At 31.5% G+C, this 18,968-nt stretch overlaps 1 protein-coding gene across 10 annotated transcripts; it reads left to right on the top strand.

Moving 5' to 3' along the window:
- Nucleotides 1-7,295: 7,295 nt before the first annotated feature.
- LOC118045628 (citrate synthase, mitochondrial) lies at nucleotides 7,296-18,022 on the top strand. 10 transcript variants are annotated; one of them, XM_035054316.2, is made up of 20 exons: nucleotides 7,296-7,433; nucleotides 9,549-9,616; nucleotides 9,712-9,786; nucleotides 9,957-9,998; nucleotides 10,178-10,243; nucleotides 10,382-10,447; nucleotides 13,712-13,825; nucleotides 13,916-13,979; nucleotides 14,187-14,269; nucleotides 14,567-14,616; nucleotides 14,696-14,773; nucleotides 15,134-15,262; nucleotides 15,389-15,431; nucleotides 15,581-15,667; nucleotides 16,572-16,673; nucleotides 16,836-16,943; nucleotides 17,061-17,111; nucleotides 17,302-17,375; nucleotides 17,487-17,538; nucleotides 17,618-18,022. In XM_035054316.2, exons 2-20 carry the CDS (start codon nucleotides 9,566-9,568, stop codon nucleotides 17,714-17,716), a joined length of 1,434 nt encoding a protein of 477 aa, XP_034910207.1. In that variant the 5' UTR covers nucleotides 7,296-7,433; nucleotides 9,549-9,565; the 3' UTR covers nucleotides 17,717-18,022. The 10 variants fall into 10 exon arrangements, with proteins under 10 accessions (XP_034910207.1, XP_034910199.1, XP_034910202.1 ...); XM_035054308.2 differs by having other exon boundaries at nucleotides 9,694-9,786; XM_035054311.2 differs by having other exon boundaries at nucleotides 7,297-7,433; nucleotides 9,709-9,786.
- Nucleotides 18,023-18,968: the final 946 nt, after the last annotated feature.

The raw sequence follows: 18,968 nt of genomic DNA, 5'->3' as shown, positions 1-18,968 counted from the left end.
CTCTTGTCGTCCGAGCCTACACCAAGAAAGAGTAGAGGCCATGATTTATTAGGATCTATCCTTTTGAGGGGTTAGATGTGGATTTAATCAGTTTAATTCTAAAAACATTATTTTGTTTTGTTCCTTGTTTGTGTTGTGTTTGTGCTGAAGATGCTTTAGTTCAGTTTGAAAAATAAAAATAAAGATAGTCTCAACTGGAATAATAATAAGAAAAAAAAAAAGAGACCAAACCAAAATTAATCGGTTTGAATTGTTTTTAGGTTTGGTTTGGTTCAAAAACTTTTAAATTTTTTTTATTTGGTTGTTTATTTTAGTTAAAACCCAGACCGAACTGAAAATTCTCAGCTCTAATTTTAATGTGTTGATATCAAAAATAATTTTTAAAAAATAAATAATATTATTTTAATATATTTTAAAATAAAAAATATTTTGTAAAAAAATAATTATAACAAATTTTTTTTTTTAAGTGTGGTAAAGGAGATGAAGTCCAAAGGGCTCATCAGAGCTGCTTAAAATAAAACGCAAATGCAGGGAGGAACTGAAAATGTAGTAGCTTGGGCTACTACATTAACCAGACCAAACTGAAAATTTTCAGTCTTAATTTTAATATATTAATATCAAAAATAATTTAAAAAATAAATAAATATTATTTTAATATATTTTAAAATAAAAAATATTTTAAAAAAAAATAATCACAACCATACTCTTTTTTTTTTTTTTTTTTAAAGTGTGTCAAAGGAGATGAAGTTCAAAGAGCTCGTCAGAGCTGCTTAAAATAAAACGCAAATGCAGGGAGGAATTGAAAATGTAGTAGCTGGGCTGGCATGCAAGCGCGGGAGGGAGGGAGGGAGGGGGGTACGGCGGCCACACCATCCACCAAGAAAGGTATCAGCAGGCATTCAATGCAAGCCGATGGGGGGAGACCACATGGGCTTAGTTGGACTTTAGCAATAAAAAGGGACACGGTAAACTACTGCGTGGCTGTACAGAAATATAGACTTTTTCAATTTTAGTTAGATTCTCTAATGTCTCTCAAAATCCCTTCTTTCTTCCCCACTTGAGGACGTTTCTAGAAAAGTCTGGAGGTCAAGAGGAAAAGGACCGTTTAGGAACAGAGTTATCCCATCTTTCCAACCATATATTTTAAAAAAAAAAAAACTTTTTCTTTCTTTATTTTAAATTAATATTTTTTAAATATTTTACTTAAAAATAAAATTTTAAAAATAAAAAATATATTATTTTAATTCATTTCAAAAAAGACCTTTTAAAAAAAATCACTATCATACTATAAAAAAAATCAACAAAATATAAACTAAGCTTAATATTTTAAATAGTCAAATAACAACAATCATAAACATAATTTAAATATTCATATTTAAAACCAGATTTAAATTCTTAAATAGGTAAATGATAATAACCATAATTTATGATTAAAAAAATAAAATAATTTGATGGAATAAACATATTAAATTTTTAGATATTTAAATAAGCAAATCCTGGATGAAATGTCAATGAAGTAAGTCAATTTCATAAAAACATTTCAAAATGTCACCATGCTCATCAACGTCATCTTCAATGTCATCAATATCTATCAAATCTATAATGAAAATATAATTAATAAACAAATACTATTTGTTAATTTAACTATATTTTATTTTAAAAAATCCATAACTAATTAAAGGATAATTATCCATTACTATCAATGTCTTGAATAGTTATTATTGATAGATCACAATGAAAGCTATCCGTTACTTCACTTGTCAAGATCGAAAGATTTTTTTTTATAATACTCAACTTCCATTGCCATACCCCTCTTGAATCAATCGGATCGTAGATTTCTCATCCACAAGAATTATTATTCCATGAGAGAAAAATTCCATCACGAAAACAATAATTTAACTGAATCAAATCAAATTGTTTTTAAAAATATTAATAATAAAAAAGATTACCCTAATTCTCTTACATATTAATCATTTCCTCACTTTACTTTTATTCTCTTGAAAATTACAATTTATATCTTATAATTTATGAAAAATAACAAAAAAAAAACTGAGAAAATTAAATTATGAAAAAATTAATTAAATTGACTAGAAAATAAAAACATTTGGTTTAATTTTGATTTTGTAAAGCTGAAACTAAATAAATCAGATTAAATTAAACTAATTTAAATATAACTGAAAAAACCATGTCACTATAAATAAATAAATGACGTTGGATATAAATCAACCTCCCTGTCAATTTATAGGCTGTGATGGCAAGTGATTTTTCTATTTTCCAATTCCAGTTTTGGGAAGACTTTTAAAAAGTGTAACAGTTATTTTTAAAATAATTTCTATTTAAAAATATATTAAAATAATATTTTTTTATTTTTAAAAAATTATTTTTGACACCAATATATTAAAATAATATGAAAACATAAAAAAATATTAATTTAAAAAATAAAAAAAATAAAATAAAATTTAAATTTTTTTAAAATATATAAAAAATATCATTTTAACATGTTAATACCAAAAATAATTTTAAAAAAATAAAAAATAATATTTTTTTATATATTTTTAAATAAAAAAAATACATTATTAAACGTGCAACTGCAAGACACTCCGGAGTCCGGACATAACAGCTATGCATGAAAGCATTGCCTCGTGACTGATCGAGATATTATTTCCCGTGAGGTGACGTACGCCTCAAAAATGATCGATGTCAATTCCAGTAGGACCAAGAAATCCAAGGCGCGGTAGGATCTCGAAAACAAATCAAGGGCAGGCCTCTCTTACTCTGTAAAATTTCTTATAAAATTCACATGGAAATATATTTTACCCTAATTATTTCTTAAAATGCTAAATATTATCGCAAATATGCAATTGTTTGGAATAAAATTAGCTTTAATTAAATATACAACTTTTGATTTGCTCGTGACCGATCCAAAGCATTAAATATTTTATTTTTTAACTCTTAACTTTTTAATTAAATTTTTGAAACCTCGTGATGAGATAGTACAAAATATCGAGACACATAATTCTAAGAAGTGATTGGTTTATGTCTAGTTTTTGTACTAAATTTTTCAAATTAATTAAAAATGCAATAAAATAAATTTTTTTATTATTTTTAATATCAGAATACATCAAATACCTAAAAAATACAAATCTAATATTATTTTAGAATTTATGGCATTGCAAGACCGGCACCAAAAATTTCTGAAAAAGGTGATTTTGTCGTCTTCTTGGGTGACCCCGAAGAGGGCCTTTTTTGTCACGTGCAATCCCAAAGGACACGCGTTTGCCTCCTACTTCGGTGCCCAATTCTCAAAGCTGCCTCCATGACATCAGCTTCCCATCGGCTTTCTTTTCATAACCCTCAATAAATTATAAGAGATTTTTTTTTTCATGACCAAAAGCGGAGAGATTTGTCTTCTTAAACGACAAAATCTTTCTTTATTTTTCTTTTGGAAAGGCATGACTTTACATTGTCGGTATATGTTCTAGAATTTAAAAAGTTTAGATAAAACTATTTTTGTGACGTCACGCTTTTTAATTATGATATTATATAATATAGTATTATATATTAATGACCAAATGATCATGCATTAAAATTATACCACCTTATGTTTTTAATAAAATTAAAAGTTTCTACTTCTTATAATCATAAATTTATGCGCATTTCCAGATTAACTATATTTCATTTAAAAAATCATTTTAAGGAATTCATATAAAATTTAGTTTTAAAACATCATCTAGCATATAAAGCTTTTGGTAAATATTAAATCATTAGAAATTGTGGTAGTGATTATTTTTATTTTAATATTATTTTTAAATAATATTGTTATGATTTTTTTAAGATAAATTATGTTTTTTTTTTCAATTATTAAGATTATTTTTAAATCCATTAAGTTAATTAGATTACATCAAATTAATTTTTATATGAATTACATTTTTATTTTTACTAAAAAAAATGTTAACAATATATAAATAATATTTTAAAAAAAATTGATTCGGCCAATCGTGTATATAAAGTAGTACATTTTTTTGTATAAGAAATTTGTATGATTTGGTGATCACGTTGATTTCTACTTTTTGAGAATAAAAAGAAAAAAGCGGAACAGATTTTGATTTTATATGTTTTGTGAAAGAATTATTTTTAACTAAAAAAATTAAAATATTAAGTTAAGTCTCATAAATTTAAATGATTAGTTTTATATTTATTATCAAATGGTAGAAAATCATAAATTTACGATTCTTTAAGCATGTCATGAATTAATACCAAACACAAAGATACTAATTTTATTAAATTTAAACTAACATCATTACTATTTTTTTTTTAAATATTATCTTGGTTTTTTTACCCAATTTATATTTTTACTAGTTATTCATATTATATTTGAACTCATCGAGTTGATTGTATTATATCTAGCCAACTGTCATTCAATTTATTTATTTTTTATTAGAAAAATGTTAACCTTGTCTGGTTGTTTTCTTTTACATTAAAAATAAATTGATCCAACCTGTCGTTTATCAAACCAACTATCTAGTTTTCATTTAAAAAAATTCAAGTACAGGAAACACCCTTGACAAGTCACAAATACATCACAAATCACCACTTCCATTTTCATCTATAAATATTATAGATACTTCAAGGAGGGGAAAAGAAACAAAGCAAGACACTTCTAATTAATATTCCTTGTTTCTTTGGTAACCTTTGAAGGATGACAGGCATTGACGCTGAGGAAATGAACGCAGGCAGGGGTCCTGTGGCTAGCAGCCTTGTTGAGCTTGTAAGCAAACGCAAGGTTTAATTGTGATTGTTTTTTTAAATTTTTTTATTTTTAAAAAATATTTTTTATATTAACGCGTTAAAATATTTTAAAATACTAAAAAAAATTATTAATTTCAAATAAAAAAAATTATTTATTTTTAAATATTATTAAAATACAAAAATAAATAAAACCTAAAGTTAGTGGCTGAGAAGACATGGACGGCTCCCGGGCATTCCTAGAAAAGAGGTAAAGTGAAGCCAGTTGGAACCACAAGATGGTAGCCTGAATGTGTGGCTGTCCGTTCTTCATGCACTGAAAAAATGATAGCACAGACGCAGAGATGATACACCGCGCGTGAAACAACACTTTTGTTTTTTTATTTTAAAAGTATTTTTTTAAAAAAATAAATTTTTTATTTATTTTAAATTATATTTTTTATTACTTATTCATCATCTTGATATATTAATTTCATAAATAATTTTTTTTTAAATAATAATAAAATATTATTTTAATATATTTCCGAGTTAAAAAATCTTTAAAAATTAACCAATAACATAATCTTAAATATTCCTAATCTAATCTTTATTTTTTCACACATGACAATATTAGATGATTATTAAATTCAACTTGATTTAATACGTTAACTTAATAACTTGTTGATTCAACTTTTAAATCATGTTAAGTTTTAAATTAAATTGTTAAAAGTTGATTGATGTGATTTGATTAACTTAATGATTTAATTTATTATCTGATTAAAGCTTCATTTTTTTTTAAATGAATATGCTTTATTATTTTTTAATTAAAAATTCTTCATAAAATAATAGTATTTTGAATTAATTCTGGATGAATTTATATTAACTTGAATAATTTATTTTCTAAGTACTGCCATATATTTAGATTTAATAACTTTACTTTAAAGATTTAATTTGGGGGGGTTTTCGAGAGATTTAATTCTGGAAAAAAATCTCTCTCTCTCTCTCTCTCTCTCTCTCTCTCGAGATTTGGCACGAAAAACAGAGGATGGATGGTTGATTGAATTTGTCTCGCCGCATGTTGAATTCTACGAGGGATTGTGAGAGCTTGAAAAACACGTGATTGCGGAATCCCAACTTTAAGGCCTTCACTCCCATTATTATTTTTTAGCTTCTTGTAATTTTATTTTTTTTCTAAGAAAGTTACCAAAAGGAAATTCTAAATCTATTTTATTCATATTTCATACCACAACTTCAAAGCTTCTATTTAGTACTTGAGATTATAATAATTATTTTTTATTTTTTTTATTTAAAAATATATTAAAATAATATATTTTTATTTTTTTTTAAAATTTATTCTTGTCATTAATATATCAAAAAAATCCATGATTATATAAAAAAATAATTTGAAGCAATAATTTTTTTTTAAAATATAAAAACAAATACACTTTTAAAAGTTCTAGCACTCCTTTTGTCAAGAAAATTGATGTGTCTTGGGATCATTTGTTTGCAAGCGTGTTTCATATTCAGAGAGCGTCTGGAAATGCGATTTAGCCAATGTTTTGAAAAAAATTCAATTTTTTTTGTTAAAAACTAATTTTTTTTTTTATGTTTTGGATCATTTTGATGTGCTGATCTAAAAATTAATTTTTAATGAATAAAAAAAAATCATTTTAATGCATTTTAGTATGAAAAATACTCTTAAAAGTTGTAATACTACTTTTGTCAAGAAAATTTATGTGTCTTGGGATAATTTGTTCGCAAGAGTGTTTCATATTTAGAGAGCGTTAGGAAACGCGGGTTAGCCCGTGTTTTTTTTAAAAATAATTTTTTTTGTTAAAAATTAATTTTTTTAATGTTTTGGATCGTTTTGATGTGCTGATCTAAAAATTAATTTTTTAAAAATAAAAAAAAATATCATTTTGATGTATTTCGGTATGAAAAAATACTCTTAAAAGTTGTAGTACCGCTTTTGTCAAAAAAATTGATGTGTCTTGGGATCATTTGTTCTCAAGAGTGTTTCATATATAGAGAGCGTTTGGAAACGCGAGTTAGCCTATTTTTTCAAAAAAATTCAAATTTTATGTTAAAAATTATTTTTTTTATCTTTTGAATCGTTTTGATACGCTGATTTTAAAATTAATTTTTTAAAAATAAAAAATATTATTTTAATATATTTTAACATAAAAATACTTTAAAAAATAACCACAATTATACTCTCGGCCCTCCCTTAATAATCAACAATTTTGGAAGGGATAATGCTGTTCGACCTCGGTTGTATCTAAGCTGGACTTTCGAATAATAAAAGAACAGACATCAATCAGCCCAGGTCAGACCAAAACCAGCCCGATCTATAAGGACGAACCCAAGCATCGCTTGAGCCCCAACATTTTTAATCTTGGTTTCCGAAAATGAAGTGATTTTTTTTTTTAAATCTTAAAAGACGAATGAGAAAGGCGCGTCACTTTCACTGATATTTTTTTTAATGCCAAGTGCTTTGCCAGCACGATGCGAGACCCCACACACACACACACACACACACACTAAATATATATTAACTGTTCTCTGAGTTCGCTGGTAGCAAAACGAAAGTTGAAGAACTAATTAATTAGTCCCTGCCCTAGTTTCCAGAGAAGAGCAGCCCTCCCCTCATTTCCTTCTCTGTTATCTTTTGCAGAACAATAACAACCAACAGAGAGTTATAATCACAGGTGCTCTATCTTCCTTACACTACTTACTTTTTTATGTTTTTTTCTTTGTTGAGATTTCTTATTGCGTACAATTGCTGCAGATTTTGAATGATTCCCTCTTTTTTCCATGCTTTTTAAGCTCGTCTTCGGATTGGAACAAATAATTGAAAAAAGTATTCATCTGACAACCATCCTTTAGATCACCACTAGTTTGTTTTGGGTCCATAGTTGATTGCCTGCAGGCATGATTCAACACTGGAAGAGCTGTTACAACTTGCAAGTAAATCAAGCTCAGTTCATTTAAACATAAAGAAAAAACAAGGAAGATGATTGAAATCTATGTTAATATTGTAGTGATTATGGAGTTACTATTGGTAATGGTTTCTGGGTTTTTACCTTTTTCTTTGTTTTTTCGTTATAGCATCAATGTATTTTGTCTGAACCCTGTTGTGGAAGAGGTAGCTGTTTGCATATATCTTGGGGATTCACTTGTAGAATAGGAAGCATATCAAAGATGGACCGCTAAAAGCTTCGGGAAGTTCATATTATTCTGTTTCGGTTTGGGAACTGAATAATGTCAACTAGAATCGAATTTCTTTCTATAATTGCACTTTGATGTTAGAAACCGTAACTTTTGAATCTAACCATTGAAACATCACAGTTATGTGGCTCTGCATTTTAAGGCTCTGACTTTACCATTTCTTGGATCTTTTTTGTAGAGAACTTGTTCATGCATTTATTTATTTTAATCAGACAATCTTTGAATCTGTTTTCAGTCTTTTTTTAACCTTTGCAAACATTAGTATTATCAATTCATGCTCTAAGTCCTTTCCACAAAATCTTGAGCTGATTTTGTGTTTGTTCATAAGTATTCCCTTTCCGATAATTAAGTTTTTGAATTTAAAAAATCATTTCGAAGACAAATGCACCTCTTAATTTATTGATGTTAATTAATTATTCTAGTATATTAACACTATATGTTAATGTGATATTTTATGCTAAAATAACCATATATTAACGTTATGACTTGATTCTAGATCCGGGTTGATTCAAGTTAACCTATCGAATTCATGACCCGGTTATTTTCCCAGGTCAATAACCCGGTCGGATTTTATATCCATGATCTGAACTCAATTTAATAACTTTATATCTTCTAGAAAAGAAAAGATTAACAATGACTGCCGAAAGAAAGAAAGGAAAGTTAAGAGGAGAAGAATATGTGCGTCTCTGAGATTTATTCTCTGGCACATGAGCATCAGCGTTCACCCACCAGGCAACAATATGTGCTCCAGGCGAGTTTTGCTTCAGTTTAGCCAGAATAAGCATCTTACACCTGGCATTTCTTCTTCTTTTTTTTTTTTTTTTCTTTTTTTAATCCAATCAAAGCGAGGGCAACAATCCCTTGCCAACCAGTTATGCGGAAACGTGCAGTGTTTTTGCTGATGTGATTGACTTCAACTTTTATTTATCCAAATATAACGTAAATAGCCCACCACCCGCTTATGAAAAGTGCCTGGTCAAAATTCGATACCTCTTTGACATTTGAATACGTGGCACGCTCATGTATGATTTGTCCAAAGGGCAAATGGCCAGGCAATTATAATTATTATAAGAAATTAAATTAGGGTTATATCATTTTAAAAAACACACAACTAACGTTTGTTTTATATCGTTTTTTTTAATTAAATCTAAGAAAATTAAAAACAAATAAAAACTCATTAATCAGTAGATGAATCTCTCGTGTCAATGAAATAAAACAAATCTCAGTATTTCACAACGTTTGGAGAAAGAAAGAAAAAACTAAAATTAGGGTTTGACTTGTTGGTTGGTCAACAAAACAAAATAGGGAAAAAATATCGGTATTAACTCATGAAATTTGAATGGAATATTCAATCAAGTGAAGGTTTAATTTTCAATAAGACTAAACAACGGCGAAGGCATTTCATAAATCTAAAGTTGATCCTCTACGATTAACATTCTCTCCATCCTTCATTTCAGTATTTTTTTCCCTTTATTTCTCTGCACTTCCGTTTCAATTATTGGGTATTACTTTGATCGTTCGATTGAGTAGTTTTTGATCAACTCTTCATTTAGTCAAAACCTGAACCTTTTTTGATTCATTGACTGACTGTGTAGGTGATTGATTGCTCGCCATGGTTTTCTTTCGAAGCGTTCCTCTTCTTTCCAGGCTTCGTTCACACGCTGTAACTTCTGCTGTTCTCTCTCTTTACAATCCTTTATTTATTTATTTTTGGATAGAAGGATGATTTGATTTGATTAGATTGGATTGATACAGCAGCATCAGGTTCAGAAACAGTCAAACCTCAGCAATTCTTTCAGATGGATTCAAACGCAGACCGTCTCTTCTGATCTTGTACTCATCTTTTCTTCTCTCTCCTCCATATCTTAAAAATCATCGAGATGGTGTTTAGGGTTTTGATGTTTTTGACGCGGACCAATGTGGTTTCTGTTGCAATATGTTATTTGATTTGCTTTGTTTTCTTTTATAGTGATTCTTATGCTCTCTCTCTCTTGAATTTTTAGGACCTTCATTCTCAGCTGAAGGAATTGATCCCAGAACAACAGGCATGTATTTCCTCGTTTAAATAGCAATGATAATTGCTCTTATACCTCAACTTTTTGGTGCTTGCACCTTACACTCAATTAACTTTTTCTCAACAAGTTTTGGTACAAAATATGATGAAGCTAGTTATTGCAGATTGCTACAAGTATCCTTAGTTTTTTTATTTTTCATTTCGTTGCAGGAGCGCCTGAAGAAGCTTAAGTCAGAGTATGGAAAGGTTCAATTGGGAAATATTACTGTTGACATGGTAATTATAGTTCTGAGCTTTTGCTGTTTGTTTTTAGATCAATAAGTCACAATTCTGTTTAATTTCTATTAATATAACAGTTACTTGTTATTTGTTGTGTAACTTCTGATTGAATTATTTGTTCACTGAATTGGTAAGGTGCTCGGGGGGATGAGAGGAATGACTGGATTACTGTGGGAGACTTCATTACTTGACCCAGATGAGGTATGGATAAATATTAATTAATCAATCATCATAAACTATTCTATTTCTCTTATTTTAAACAATTTGTTCGCAAAGTTTTTGTAATTTTGATGTAGGACAAGAGAAAAATCATCAAAACTAGAGAATTGATGTAGAATAGAAACAAAAAATCCCCAACACTTCATGAGGGGTTTCAAGTTTAAAATCAAAAGAATCTGAAGGAACTTCTCTAGCTTTGACTTCTAACCAACACTTACTATTCAAAACTGCCTTTTCAAACTTTTGTTTAGTCAAAACATGGAGGTCCTTCTTAACTGAAGTATGATTACGACTTGGTTTCTTCATGGGAACTTGAGGGGAGGGCTTAGACTTACCTTTGCCATCTTTCTTTTGAGGTTTTGCAAGTCTGAAAATAACGTTCTTACTCTTGTACTTGAAAGAGTAACTGTTTTCTCTACCATGTTTAATAACATCAAGATTGTAAAATCAAAGATGACCTAAAAGAATACGAGCGACATCCATGGGTAAAACATCACGGTAAATCTTATCTTTATAGTCACCTGTTTGAATTGGAACAAGACATCTTTCAGTGACAGGTAAAATGGTCTTACTAGCCCAAGCTACTTGAAAAGGATTAGGATGTTTTACAATCATCAAGCCCAACCTTACTATAGCCGCATTTGAAACCACATTCATGAAACTTCCTCTATCAATCACCAACTTACAAGATGATCAAACATCACTCTTAATATATGTGTGGAAAATGCTAGTAGGTTTCCAATCACATCACCCAAAGCAATAGATAAAACACACGTAAGAACATTTATTTGTTGGCCGTCTGCCTCCAAATCATCTTCACAACCATCCTCATCTCTTGAAAACAATATAGGATCCACAACTTGGTCCTCACACTCAGGTTTGTCATTATCCATGCTTTAAAGCTAAGGTGAGATTTGGGCAATTAGCTACTATATAACCTCTAATATGACAGTGATGACAATGAATGGAGGAAATACTGACAAGAACCACTAGATTGACTGTTAAGAGCGAGCATTAGAAAAAGTATTGTTTTGAATTTTTGAAAAAAAACATCTTTTTGCCTAACCCTATTATCTTTAAAGCTAGGTTGAGTAACAAACTTGGATGGATGAGATTCTGTTGATTGTGACATTCTTGGTGAAGAAAAAAGCTTATTATATTTTTCTATCTCGAGAGCCTTATGGTAAGCCTCAGTGTTTTTCAGAGAATGTAGAAAAGAAGTATTTTCTTTATATCCCCTTGAAATCCTTTGATAAATCTCCTAAGAGAGAAAAGTTTCCTCGTGTAGCTCACAACTATAGTGAAGGTCATCAAACTGTTTCATATATTTAAACACACTAAGAGTGGATTGTCTTAGGTTTACACGTGTTCAATTAATTGACCCCTGTGATAGTTAGGAAGATATTTCTCTTTTAACTTTTGTTTCACAACATCCCACTGTGTAATAGCTAGTTTATGACTGCAATTTCTCATTCAATATTGTACCAATACTTTCTAGCAACCCATGCTAACTTCATGTTAGAAAAATGAACACATTGCACATTACTCATTCAATGCCACTCACTATATTGATCCATAACTGCAAACAAAATTAGGAACAATAGTTTTGACTCTATTGGTATGAATTTGATATGATCATCTTGTCTTTTCCTAGTTGGAGAAAGTGAATCCCTATAGTTTAAACCTTGGTGAACATCTCTATTTCCTTTCGTATTGTGTCTATATCGAGGTTCAAGGGGCTGTTGAAAATTCATTTGATAGCCTTCATTGTCGAGATTGACATCTTGCTTGAGATTCCTTGGGTTGTGTCTAGTTTGATTTCCTATAGGCTGCTGAAAACTTGTGTTGAAGTCCTCATTATCAAGTTCATGAACATTATAAAGGTCCTTAAGGTCATCGGTTTGTGTGAGATTATTATCAAGGAGAAATCTCACATGTTTGCCATTGGTACTCTTATTAGACACATTTCATAGTCTTGGTGTGTGTTTACCCTTCAGTAGAGCCAACAATTCAAGGGGTTTAATCCAAGCCCTTAGTTTGAGGGGTTTCATCCAAGTCCCTCTCACAAGGTTGTCTACCTGTCTGCTTCAAAAAATGTCCAAAATCTATGGTCAAACGATCAACTTCAGCTTTAAGTTTAGTGTAATTAGTTTGTTTTGACCTGAGTGTCCAAAGAATCAACATGTTCAGCATGTTTGGAGACTTCCATGCTTCTAGTATTAGTCATGAGAATAGGCAAAAACAAATGATATGCCTAGACATACTAAAATTGTAATAAATAATGTGAACGATAAAATTGATGTTAACAAGCAATAATAAAAATAATGAACTCAATTTAAATAATGTACCAATTGTTTTTGTTTAAATAAAATTTAATAAAATAGGATGTGTGACTATCTACTAATAACCAAAAATATAAATATTAATCAAATTTTAAAGTGACGGAAAAAAGGCCTTGGCAAATTTCACACTGCTACAATTCCTTAATGAACCGGGGATGTTGTCCAAGATTGTTCCACAAGCTGAAAAAAGGTAACGTCGTTGGTGGGGTGAAGAATAATGTCAGCTAAATATTGATACACTTGATTTATATCTCAGTAAAAGTTTTTGCCATGATCAGTAAAAGTCCAAACCCAACTAGGTTGAGAGTTTTTCCTTTGCTTGGTGTCCACAAGTTGAAGGCAATTGGTGGCTGCCAAATTCACTCCAAGTTGCAAAAGTAGTGGCTGCCAATTTTAATTTGCTTTTGCTGACCTGGCTTGCCCAATCTAGCATTGTAAAATTGATACACTTGATTTATATCTCAATCCCCAATAATTGCAGCACAATCAATTCTTTTCCTTGGTGTTTTTTTTTTTTCCCTTTGCTTATGAAAGAACAATAACCTTAAATGGATTTCACAGCGGGTGCTGAATTGATTTGGGATGAGAGAAAAATCATCAAAACAAGAAAATTGATGTAGAATAGAAACAAAAAAATCACAAATAAGAGAGACAATCTTGATCTTAAAGGGACTAAATCAAGAGCACGCCCAATCTTGTAAACAATCCAAGTCTTTATTTCAATTGAAAACTAAATGTCTCCTTAGGGTAGTCATTTACTGACACCCAATAAAATAAGTCATGATAGAAATAGGAAACTAGAATAATAAAATTAAGCCCAATATTTTTTTTTCCAAAATAAGTAGACTTAAAAAATCTACTCTAGGTCTGCATCACATTTCAGTTATTGTGCATTGTTTCTCAGGGAATTCGCTTTAGGGGCATGTCAATTCCTGAATGCCAAAAAGTGTTGCCAGCTGCAAAGCCTGGTGGAGAACCTTTGCCAGAGGGTCTTCTTTGGCTTCTTTTAACGGGAAAGGTACACAAAATCATAAGTTATCTTAATCTCGTCTCTGGAAAATTTTTTCTCTCACCATCATTTAGCATTTCTTCTCTTCTTGTGTTTTAGGTACCAACCAAAGAGCAAGTCGGTGCCTTATCAAAGGAATTGCGTGACCGTGCCTCTGTTCCAGGTCCTTGGATTTTTTTTTTTTTTTTAGAAACTGCACCGCTAATAAGTTTTTTAGCAGCTGGATGGCACAGTATATTTCTTGTGGCAGCTGGTCCTGTTCAATGCATCCCTCTCATTGATTTTCAACTGTTTATTGACCTGGAAATATTAATTCTTTTGTTTGCATTCGTGATTAGCATGGCGATTGACCTCTTGTTCTTGGTTGCAGATTATGTCTTTAAGGCCATTGATGCCCTACCTGTCACTGCTCATCCAATGACTCAGTTTGCAACTGGTGTTATGGCCCTACAGGTAGAGAAATGCTCTGACACCCTTATATATATGTGGCCCACCTTCTGTCCTCTTTTATCATAGCTTAGATTGTATTTATCATCACAGTTCAGCTAATTCAAAATGACCATTATTGTTTTTGATTTTCTAATACGACTTTTTGAGAGCTTATCTGTGTCATGCGTGACCAATTGAGTCTCTAAGAGATAAAATTGTGGAGTGGGGAAAGATTAACTGAATAATTTAACATATTATCCGGAAGAAGACACATTAAATATTGTTAGTTGACTTGTATTGTATTTGTTGATGGTCTTTCAGGTTCAGAGTGAATTTCAAAAAGCCTATGAAAAAGGGATTCATAAATCAAAGTAAGGTTTTTACGATTTTTCTCCTCATTTATTAGTGTTCTATGAGTTATACTGGTGTTATAACAATGTAAATTCGTAGGTACTGGGAGCCAACGTATGAGGATTCTCTTAGTCTGATTGCTCGTGTGCCAATAGTAGCTTCATATATTTATCGGAGGTCAGTGAGCATTTTATACAGCAATCAACCTTGCATATTGTGCCTGATAGCATTAGAAAAGGCTGGGGCATGGTGTTGAATGTAGTGTTTTGAAAACTTTCGCTACTCCTGTATTGTGGGGATAAATTTTTTTCCTGAGCAAGAACTTTCTGTGAATATTTTCATCCCTAAGCCACTTTTGCAAATCTATGAGCATGCAAAATCTCTCCTCTCTCTCTCTCTCTCACACACACACACACACACACAAACACAAATTTCTGGTAGTTGGGTGTTTTATGCGGGACTTAATTCACTGTGCTTATAATATTACATTTCATGAAATTGATTTTGATTTCCTTGATCTTTTCGTGTTTCTTGAAGGATTTACAAAGATGGGAAAGTTATTCCTATGAATGACTCTTTGGATTATGGTGGAAATTTTTCACATATGTTGGGATTTGATAGTCCTGAAATGCAAGAGCTTATGAGGCTTTATGTTACAATCCATAGGTTTGTATATCTTGTTCTTTTCTCGGATTAAAGAAAATTCTAGTGACTTTCATGTGATGCATGTGGTAAACAGAGAAGCATTTTATCATGCTAATTTTTCTTTCTTCTTTTCTTAATGTGATGCAGTGACCATGAAGGTGGGAATGTCAGTGCTCATGCTGGTCACCTGGTAAGTTACTCAAGTTATGCACTTTCAGGACTTCACCTACTCACCCCCCTTTGTTTTGGTGGGAAGGGAGGGGTATTGTGTATGGCTTCTTATCCAGTTAAATGCTGATGCATATGGTTTTCCTTGAATCAATGTTGTGCTGTGTTCAGGTTGCTAGTGCACTTTCAGATCCTTATCTTTCATTTGCAGCTGCATTGAATGGTTTAGCTGGGCCACTCCATGGCTTGGCAAATCAGGTATGGCAGCTTAAGTCCTATCTTCTGACCCAGCTTACTCTCTATTCTCTCTCTCTCTCACCTAATTCTTCGTTGATGTCCTTTCTTCTTCTGTTCTGGGGCTTTGGAGTAGGATCAACATTTTAGTTTGTGCTGAAGAAGATATATTGAGAACAAGGACCAAAAGTCTTAGGTTGTTCCTTTCTGTGGGCGCTATCATATTACCCTAGAGATTTCTAATTGTTGACAATAAGCTTGATTTCTAAATATGCAACTTAAAAGTTATGGATCTCTTAGATTATAAGGTACCCAACTTGCGTTGTATTTTTGAACTTAAGACAAGCAAAAATCTGGACTGAAGAATGCTCTCTAGAAGTTCTGATTGTTTTGGTATTGGCTATAGACACTCAAACTCTGTCACATATCCTTAGTAACCGCAAAAGCAAAGATGCCCGAACACAGTCACATATCTATGCAAATGGGTGGGAAACCATGTCTGGCAATAAGAGTTTCTGATTTATAGGCAATACTTCACTGAAAACCATTGGATGGAGCAATTCATATATAAAAATAGAAAGAAAAAAAAAACCTTTTTGCAAATTGTGAGTACGAAGTCCATGAGTGATATTGAGACTAAATCACTTGTAATATAAAAAAGAGGAGATCTTATAAAACTTAACCAATATATCAGGCATTTGTTGCTCTCGTTTGCCCCTCTTTTCTTTGTACCATAACTAGATTTATAAACCAAAATGTTTATCTTGCTATCTGTGTAGGGTTTTTCACATTTATTTCTAACATCAAGATCACCAACTGTGTAATCTATTATAAAAAGAAAGTTCCTTTGAATGCTGGCTTCACTTTCTTCTGCCATAGATGATTGTTATTGCTTCTCTTCTTGCTCATCAGAATTTTGTGGTTGCAGGAAGTTCTCCTTTGGATCAAATCCGTGGTAGAAGAGTGTGGAGAGAATATAACCACAGAACAACTTAAAGACTATGTTTGGAAAACATTAAATAGTGGAAAGGTAATTTATGTCATTTTGAAATAAGAACAGTTGGCTGATGCTTTTCAAAATCTATAAATATCTTAGTTCCTCTCACATTGTTACTTCACAATAGTCCTGCTTCTGCTTTTGTTGTGTTTAATTCACACATTTCTCTTCATTCACCACTCCCTTATTTTGCAGGTTGTTCCTGGATTTGGTCATGGAGTTCTACGCAAAACTGATCCAAGATATACATGTCAAAGGGAGTTTGCATTGAAGCATTTACCTGATGATCCATTGTTCCAGCTGGTTGTCACTTTATCCTGATCATGTTACATTAACAAGGCCATGCCTTTTTAATACTCATGGCTTTTTTAATCCCATGGACAATTCTTTCACTAGCTAACTTAGATTTGACCTTAACAGGTCTCTAAGCTATATGAAGTTGTACCTCCAGTTCTTACCCAGCTGGGCAAGGCAAGTTGTTTATCCTTTTGCTCTAGGCTGAAAACATAAATAACATAGAATAATGTTCCTGTCCTTTAGGCAGTAAGAATATCGTCTGTATTTTTGTCCATGAATCCAATTGCTCGCAAATTCTGATGGTCCTGCAATCTTATCTGGGAGTGGCTTCTTATTCTAATATGGATTTTATTTCTGCTTTTAGGTTAAAAACCCATGGCCTAATGTTGATGCTCACAGTGGGGTGTTGCTGAACTACTACGGTTTAACTGAAGCTAGGTATTCGATTTATTTTTCTTTGAATAATATATTACCACATTGACTTTTCAATAACAACCACATTACTTATGAGGAAAGATGATAACGCTCCTTTAAATTCCTTTTTGATAGGTACTATACTGTACTTTTCGGTGTATCAAGGAGTATTGGCATTTGCTCTCAGGTTTGTTCTACAGTCATTATCATTCTCTGTGATCCTGTTTTGTGCCTTAGATTTTACTGATACGCTTTTGTTCACTCAGCTGATATGGGATCGAGCTCTTGGATTGCCGCTGGAGAGGCCAAAGAGTGTTACAATGGAATTGCTTGAGAATCACTGCAAGAAAGTTCCTTTGAACTGAAGAAGAATGCCATCCTGTTTTCCCCAGTAATAATTTATCAGAAACACGAGTTTCGTGTTGGATAGAGGACTGGTGTAAAGTTAATGAGTTCCATTGTAGTCAAATTTCCAGGTGTTTCGAACTCAGGTGCGGAGTTTCTTCCGCAAAATTTTCAGTTACAACTAGGTGACAACCCCAAATTTCATTTTGATCGATACCAACTTTTTATAGTGAAGCATGTTGAGAGTAAAGTTATGAACATGAATCAAAGCTTCATGGAGCCCATTGAATAAAATAGTGCTGTGTTGCTCATTTCCTTTTGACTCACATGACACTCCTTTTCGTCTTAGTTTTCCCTGTCCGCTCACCTGGCCTTCTGGCTGGATTTGTTGTAAGCATAATCCTCTCTATTTTCGATTTTAAATCAGCCCCCGCAGAGCTAAGCCTCTTTCTTTGACACCTTTTTTGGATTTTTGGACGTGAGAAAATCTGACATTCTCATTTCTCCTGATATGATCCTTGGTCATTTGATGGATCTGATCGTGTTGAAGCTTTTGCTTAATATATAATGCCGGTGCACTCGAAACGCAATCAAAGATGAGAAATGGATAAATGAGTGGCGTTGGTTCTCATGTCGATCTAATGCAAGCTACCATGTTTACAACTATCTGCAATCATCTGCATGGGTTCCTCATGAAATATGAACCTGTCCTTTCGAGGTTTCTATTAGCAGTAATGTATAAGGTGGAATGCTCACCTTGGTTAAAACGTGTAGTGGGGAAACACTTCGCCAGTGTAGGTTAGAACTAATGGAAAGTACAGGAGTGCTCAACATCGAGCCATAAGCTCTCCGCCGCCACATTTCATGACCCATTCAAGACGGTGAAAAAAAATCCGGTACATTTCATGACCCATTGATGCACACCTCAACAATGGTTAGATGCGCACATCCAACCTGTGCTTTGGTTGAATAAAAAAATAAAGAAAAAAAATTATGTTCAACTGATAAAATCATATTTTAAAGAAGAAAAAAAAATAACAATGCTGAAAAAAGAAAGAAAAAGGAAAATAAGAAAAATAAATAAATAAATAATATCAACTTTTGTTAAATCAATAACTTCATTCCTTTAACAAGAAGAAATAAACTCAGAAAAACATCTAAGTCTTATTTTCAACTAACCAAATGTTGAAGGAATAAATTGAAAAAAAAAAAACATGCAAAAACAAAAAAATAGCAATTATAAGTATAAAAAAAACATGAAGCTACTCGGGT

Source organism: Populus alba, chromosome 1 (genome assembly GCF_005239225.2).
Source record: "Populus alba chromosome 1, ASM523922v2, whole genome shotgun sequence".
NCBI classification, from domain to species: domain Eukaryota; kingdom Viridiplantae; phylum Streptophyta; class Magnoliopsida; order Malpighiales; family Salicaceae; genus Populus; species Populus alba.
This window is presented reverse-complemented; position numbering and strand designations above follow the sequence as displayed.